We start from the raw sequence: 8,277 nt of genomic DNA on the forward strand, positions 1-8,277 counted from the left end.
GCATAAAGGGTCTTAAAATTTGTGTCCACCTATCTCAAAAAGTATTTGAACTACAGTAAAGAAACATTAAAATATTGTTATAGAACTATAAAATCTGAAACGAGTTGAATAAAATTGATAAAATGCTCGGCTTTATCATTTTATTCAATTTGTTTAATAAATTCAATGTGACATTCATGAAATGTCCTCTATATACATGTATTGCATTGTGTTGGGGTTAGAGTGAAAAGGGGAATGTGATGTGAGGATCATCAAGCAACACAAATAAAAGAAATTTTAAATAGTAAAAAAAAGAAACTTAGTAGATCTAGGGGATCGGATACGTAGGGCGGGAGTTCAAACTCAAATAAAACCCCAGGTACATTCATATAAACTTTCGCAGTTTCCCTAATTGCAATAGGCTTTGAAAGCGAACAGCATGGATCCTGACCAGACTGTGTGGATGCGCAGGCTGGTCTGGATCCATGCTGGTCGCAAACGCACTAAGTTGGTTTTCTCATGGAGCGGCTCATATAGTGATATTATGCTTTAGTATTGAGACTGTTCAGTAAGATAATTGTCAACATACTAGATATTTATACACGTTTTAGGTGTTTAATGTTTTCTATTTCACTCTGTAGTGTATCTTGAGAAATTAACATGAACTAATGTTCATTTTCTATGTAAAGACTTTCTGTTTCGCCACTTCACATTGTCACTATCCAGATTCTAAGAAGGATCTGAAATAAGGTCTGTTTTCAAGCCGTTGTATTTGCGCTGATATTATTACCTCTGTTTCCTTCTCACTGAATCAAAACCCGACATTTAGTTGGTTTTGGTTCTAGTCTTTGTTCTAGTTTCAATAATTTAAATATGACAGCTATATTGAAGTCAAAAACCTAGTAAATGTCAGTATACTCAGATCCATAAAGTCGGCGCTGAATGCCTGATGTATCATATAGGCGGAGCTGAATGTCTGATGTATCATATAGGCGGAGCTGAATGTCTGATGTATCATATAGGCGGAGCTGAAGGTGCGATGTGTCTGTCTTTAGAAAACGGTATCTTTTCCGTTAGTTGTTTTTGCTGACTGTGATATCTATTTTGTAATTCTTCATTCTGCTGTTGAAGAAACTTCAGCTGAAAAAAAGTTTGCACGTAGTATTACTTATTTTGACTTAGTGCTGTATTGCATTGCATTGCGTTGTTTTGTGATGTGCTGTATTGATTTACATGCAATGTATGGCAAAAATACTTGACAAAGTTACTACTATGGGAAACAAATTTGTCCAGTACACCATTTCAAATTAAATTTCCTATTTAACAGCGATATAACATTTTGATGTTCAATCTGACATAAGATCTCCAAAACCTTTTAGTACACTTAAAACATTTTTAAAATGTTATTTATAGTGAAGATGAAACAAACAAAAGTTAATGTCAAAAGTTATACTCCACGTTCATCGAATGAAATACCATTCATGAAATATATAGTTTCTTAACACGAACGAGAAATGAGCAAGTACAGTATGCCGGTTCATTTAAATAATTCAACGTTACCTGCACTGGATCTTGCATGCAGGACTCATAACTTGGAGGCGGTGGGAGTGATGACGACGATTCACTTTGTTGCTGTTGCTGCTGCTGTTGCATTAACCGAAGTTGTTGTTGTTGTAGCACAATCTGCTCCCTTAGTAATCTGTTCTGTTCTTGTAAATGATGTACAGATTCAACTGAAACATTGCCTTGACATTCATGACTATACTGCCTGTTTTGGTTGGCCGCACTCGGATATTGAGAATACCCCATTGGAGGGTGATTAACAGTAGTATTCTGTGGTGGGTGTCTGACGGCTCCAGCAAAATCAGCACTATTTTTACCTATAACATTACCATCAATCATAATTTGTGTGTCTGCGTTATAACTATCATAGTTATGATTAGCACCAAAACCACCAGCAACAGGTCTCGGTTCAACAGGAGCCGTTGTCATGACAACAATGCCAGCACCTCTGTCTATATATATATTCCGATAAGGGGTAAATCTCCGCTTCCTAGCTTTCAGCATATTGTACGGACCACGGCCTTTACAAGTATGACAGTGCATCACGATACTTCCAATTGCTATTATTTCACTCACAAGAAGAGATATCAGGATGGCTATTGCTAGGTTGCGATTTGTTGACAGGTTATCTGTATAGTTACAGCGGCTACGGAAATCTGAAGGATCACACTCTGGAATACCAAATATGGCTACGAAGAAGATGCCAACAAATCCGCCAATAATTAAAATATTTGTAAGTAAAATTTCGATGCAATGCTGAAAATACACAAAATTATAAGTCTGCATTTATCAGGCAAAGATGAATCCTAGTATATCTATTTACACCGGAAATGGTTTTTAAGAGAGAAAAAAAGTTTATGAAATGTCAGGACTGCTAAGTAAAATTTGAATGGAAAACTTTTAAATAACACAGCCAACTGCACATCACTATACACACAGCCAGGTTGTGTGTAAATATAAACAAACAAAAGATAAATTAAAAATATATAACAGGCACAAACATACACGAAGGACCAACATAGCAGGGCACCGCTTTGAAAACAATAAAATTGTTACACAAACTGGGTTAGTTCCTACTCAATTTCGGAAGAATTCCTATACAACACGTGTAACTCCATGGTATATGCGATATGTGTGATCTTCTACTACATCGTTTTGGTTGACAGCCCTTATCAGTTATCTTTAAAGCTATATGAAACTGTTTCCTATTTCCTGTCTTGGCTTTTGATCATTTTGTTTCAATTTCTGACAATAGTTGTGTTTGTTTGTTTTGGGTTTAACGCCGTTTTTCAACAGTATTTCAGTTATGTAACGGCGGGCAGTTAACCTAACTAGTGTACCTGATCTCCGCAAGTAACACATGCATCAGAGGTGGAGGACGAATGATTTCAGACACAATTATGTCTTTTATCAAATCGTCACGTAGAACATACGGCCCGCCCGAGGATCGAACTCACGACCCCGCGATCCGTAGATCGACGCTCTCCCTGTTGAGACAGCGGGTTTACAACAGTATTGATTGTTTTAAAACATCTCGTATATTTACAAATTGAAATTGTATCTCAACAAATTACATACATCAAGAAACTGGCGGATATACTGATTAAATGGGTTATAACCAGTGCATGTGAGGCCCTGTTCAACAAATCTCTATGGAAGGGGCTTGGCTAACCGTGATTTGACATGACACATATATCCACATGTACGAGTTTCAACTTTCAGATAAAGACCTGAATTTCACTTCTGCCAATCTAAAAAGGCTGATTCGTGCATGTCAAAGATACAGTTAGCAAAAGATCAAACATGGCCTTTGTCACTGAATTTCCACAAGTGTGACAGGCCGTCTCAATGAGGCAAACAGTTTTGCTAAATTGAAATAGATGGATCCATTCATGTCAAAACTTGTGCGAAGATAAGAATAGACATGACATTATGCCCTCAACGTGCAACCAAGGCCGTTAGGCTAAGACCTGGGCCTTGTATGCGACATGACTTGACTGATACATGCAATATGTATATGGTATTTGAAATATTGGTGTAATCTGACTTGCACTAAGAGCTGATAGGCATCTAGCTAATATTATAGCAATTTGTAAAGGAATGTTAAATTGCAAAACACACAATGTTTTGATTAACTAACGGTTAAGAACTTTAAATATATCTGAATATGGTAATTTCCCAAAACCTTGAATTACATTTGGATCACATGAACACTGTGTCCTAGTTCGGTAGACGGACGAGCCAACGATACAAAAAGCTTTTCGTGCTCAAGTGAACTTAATCAATATTCCAAAACAAAACCTGCATTAGTGACAAATATCAAAACTGAGGTAACAAAATATTTACGAAAAACATTCTCTCACCTTTTCAGTCTGCAAATTTGAAGAATTCATCTTCACTTTCTAAAGACTTGCATTGTTAATAATATCCAAACATCATACATTTGAATATCTTGAAAAAAAAAGATTTTTCTAAAAAAATACTTAACCATGTATTTTCGGTTTCATCACGAGCTTTTTAAATATACACCTCTATTTTCATGATGCATGGGTGCTTTGGAACTTCGGTTGCCATGGCAACACACATAACATTTATTTGTAAAATGCGGTGGAATTTGAATTGCTTTAGATACTTCAATTACAATACACCAGTTCCTAATTTCTGCATGAACATAAGAAAAACAATGATTTTCAAGTACATGTATTTTAAACTATTTATTATGAAGTAATTATATCATGTTACTAATACAGGTTTTCTCATGGAAAAGCTCATATAATTCATAAGAATACAATTACTTACATATTTTGATAATTTTTGTAGTGTTGCCGGGTCGCTGGATTTGGAATTTCGGAACATGAATATGTCCATCGGGCTTGCTAGGATCATCTGACAGTTGGAAAAATAATGTGTTATCATAGCATATTTCGATATTGCATAAAAAAGTGATACATGCACATTTATATAATTGCTGCAGAAATAACAAGTAAAGGTGAATATTAAGAAAAATCTATTAAAAGACCTATGAAACTGGCATATAGATAGATAATTAGTTGATAAATGTTACAATAAATTGTGATAAATTATTGATGGTGGTTTAATTGGTAAACACTTATATAGAAAAAAAGTAAGAACAAAATAGTAATAAAACTGTCATTTATATACATGGCTAATTAGTAGATAAAAGTTAAAATATTTGAGATTTTAATGGTGATTTACATTTGTGATTTATAGTAAGCAGTAGTTATATATATAAAGGAAAAAAAAACAATATGGTTCTGCATATTCTAGGCATGATTCATTGATTAAACGCTCCTGTACTTTGTCGTTCTCAAAAGTGTTGCAATGGTAACGCAATTGAAGTATCATGCGAAAGGGAGTAGTTATATTCCTACAAAATCAATTGTGATTTATGATATTTAAGCTGTTTCTATCACTTTAATGTTTGTTGAAGCATTAGAATAGTCGATCTGAAATACTAAGAGCTCAAAGTTTACGCAAAATCAAGTTTGATCATTTAAACAGGTTTGTTAATGACAATTTTAGTAGAATACAATTATTTTCTTAAGTCATTGTTATATTAAATATGTAATTTTGATTAAGTTTTGATTAAGTTTTGATTAAGTTTTTGTAATTCTAGATCAACTCATTATTAACTTTGCGTAGAATACATCTTCATTTTCTTGATAACATTTATTTAATATCACATACACAAAAGTCGGTCTGACTGGGTGCAGGTACACCATTTGATTTCCGTTCAATATATACCTATCTGACGACGGTCAAACTTCATAGAAAGACTGCCTTTGGTCAGCAGATGAACTCTATTGTTTTGAGGTCATTAAATCAAAGGTCAAAGTCGCAGTGACTCAGTCCGCTCAATTACGACCGAATGATTGATCTCACAAAGGTCAGACTTTACATGATGATTGTCTGATGTCAGTAGATATTGTTCAATGTTTTGGGGATCGGCAGGCAGGTCAAAGAGTAAGGTCACAGTGATCACGAGACTGAAAACGGTTTCAGCTCAAAAAGTAAATAATGCTTTGGCCTACAGTCGTCAACATTCATATGAAGAATGCCTGTGGTCAGTGGATGACCCCTATCATGATGAAGGTCAGTAGGTTAAGGTCGTAGAGACCTCGAGAATGAAAAACTCAAGAACGCTTAAAATTGACCCACAATCCTCAAACTCCATATTATGATGACTGTTTTGGTCAGCAGATGAACTCTACTCATTTAGGGACCAGGAGGTCAAAGGGTAATGTCACAGTAACATCAAGACTGAAACAGTTTTCACTCACTATCTATAGATCGCTTTGGCCTAAAGTCTACAAACTTCATACTGTGCTAGGAATCAGTATAGATCAAAGGTCAAAGTCATGATGATCTCTGGACTGAAAATGGGATATGCCGTCATAAAGGCATGCGTGTTTTACAAACAGCTCTTGTTTTATTCTAATTTTTGAAGTGTAAAGATAATATCAAAACGTACTGCGCATCCAACGAGAAAGGCTCCGAGGAAGTACGGAGGACCAAATGTGTTCTTCTGTCCCTGGGTATTTTTTACGGCTACACCGCCAAGTATAAGTAGTAGAATACCCAGCAAGCATTTGACAACGAATAGTGTCATATATCGTCCCCTCGATCTTGCTTTTTCTAAAACAGAATACTTATCATTTTAAATGGTGGCAGTGTTGCAACTGACCGAAAACATAACAATAATAAATACAGCAGCTGGCTATATTAGGTATAAAAAGATTCTTTAACGCTTCCACTAAATTCGGGCGGGTAATGTGTGGCGAGCGGGGGGGGGGGGTGTTAACAAAAAAACACAAAAAGATGATATCAAGAAATAGTAAAACTACACTATACAATTTTACATGGTGTCATTCAAGAAGGAACGGACACTGAATAACAATATCAAAGATACAATAACAATAACGAAATATAGAATAACAATAATGAATTTTACCACAAGAATATCGAACATACAATAAGAATAACGACATATAAAATAACAATGGTAAGACTTAGAATATGAATGACACGACATTGATTAACAATATCAAAGATACAATAACAATAACGAAATATAGAATAACAATAATGACTTTTACTCCTCATAAAATAAACAAACGTGTTTGTAAACATGGACGGTTCCAAACTGAAGGGGATCCATGCTAAAAAAATAATGACAAAATAAAATACATATAACATATTCGTAGCCCTGAACAACCTATAAACCGAGCCAGTCTATTTTATAAGTACAACAATTTAAACGAGAAAGAGTACCATAAGAATATCGAACATACAATAAGAATAACGACATCTATAACAATTATTATTAATGGCAAGACTTAGAATATGAATGACATGACATTGAATAACAATATCAAAGATACAACAACAATAACGAAATAATTATTAGAATAACAATACTGACTTTTATCATATTAAAGAATAAGAATAACTGCATATAGATCTACAGTAACAATAACAAATTTTACATTGAATAACAATAACAAACATACAATAACATACATTATATAATTTAGCAACGTTTGACATTCCATAATCTATAGCTTCCTTCATCTGATTTTTAATGAAACATTTTCGATACTGAAAAAAATAAAATGAAAGAAGAACGCAGACATAAATATCTATTTATAGTATATAAACAGTTATTATCTATTTATAGTATCTAAACAGTTATTACCGTGTTCATAGTGTGTATTTTCCTCGACAGTCTCCTGTGTAGATCCCTGCATTTTCTTACGTCCACATCTGTCTAGTGAACATTCGCTTTGGAAAATCCAAAAATTAAACACTTGATTTTAAAAAACATTAGGTCAATTCTACCTTTATTATTAAATTTGTTGTGTAAACCAAACCGTCTTTTCCAAGGCAGGAGCGTATACAAGGTTGATTGATTTACTACACACTTTTTGCATCTGTATACATATAGGTACATACCAGCGGCAGCGGTAGTTTCAGAGGTATAATATTATGTATGTTGTGTATAATATTATGTAGGTTGTGTCGATCATTTTCGTAGTTTTGTAGGTTATTGTTTTTGCCAAAATATGCTTTGCCATAGAAAGAGGAACAGGTAGATCAGCTAGACATTTTGAGTATTAGACTGCAGTTGGAAGATTTTAAGTAACAAATAGTCATATTAATTCTCATTTTTTTTACATACTGCCTTAACGTTCTACTGTCTACCTTATAATATTTTTTCTTTTTTGTTGATGTAAACACCATGTTTTCACAGTTTTGGATTGATATTTTTAAACAAATACTTATAGTATAGATATTGCTACTTTTTAGCAGTCAAAGGTGAGATTGAACATATTTAACAGTTTAAGTGTGTACTTTTTTATAATAAAAGAGGGGAAAAACTAAGCTCCAGGCAACTAGTTGAAAATTATGTTGCGACAGCTACGAGGGCCATTCTAAAAATAATGACAATCGGACGCTTCTGTACAAGAAACTCGTGTTTTACACATGATACACGAATGACTCCAAGATTTATTGAAAACTATCGTACCGTTTCAGAGATATATAGTTTTGTATCAGGTGTAGTCATATACACTAAGCATAATACATGTAGCTATGAAAAGCGAATAAAAATCTGAAACCAGAGCGTACGTTAAAGTACGTTGTTATTTAGAAATAACTGCAAGGCAGCTGTATACAATGTACTTCATATGGGAATATCGGTTTGTCCAGGTTAAC

The 8,277-nt window shown here is 34.2% G+C and overlaps 1 protein-coding gene across 1 annotated transcript; it reads right to left on the bottom strand.

Annotated features, from left to right (window-relative positions):
• Positions 1 to 126: 126 nt before the first annotated feature.
• On the bottom strand, positions 127 to 7,478 carry LOC123549000 (uncharacterized). The gene is made up of 5 exons (XM_045336733.2): positions 7,259 to 7,478; positions 6,035 to 6,198; positions 4,342 to 4,428; positions 1,540 to 2,298; positions 127 to 1,119 (listed from the first exon to the last, which is right to left on the bottom strand). The coding sequence occupies exons 1-5, from the start codon at positions 7,308 to 7,310 to the stop codon at positions 994 to 996; spliced, it is 1,188 nt and encodes a 395-aa protein (XP_045192668.2). The 5' UTR covers positions 7,311 to 7,478; the 3' UTR covers positions 127 to 993.
• Between the last annotated feature and the right edge of the window lie 799 nt (positions 7,479 to 8,277).

Source organism: Mercenaria mercenaria, chromosome 6 (genome assembly GCF_021730395.1).
Source record: "Mercenaria mercenaria strain notata chromosome 6, MADL_Memer_1, whole genome shotgun sequence".
In the NCBI taxonomy this organism is placed as follows: domain Eukaryota; kingdom Metazoa; phylum Mollusca; class Bivalvia; order Venerida; family Veneridae; genus Mercenaria; species Mercenaria mercenaria.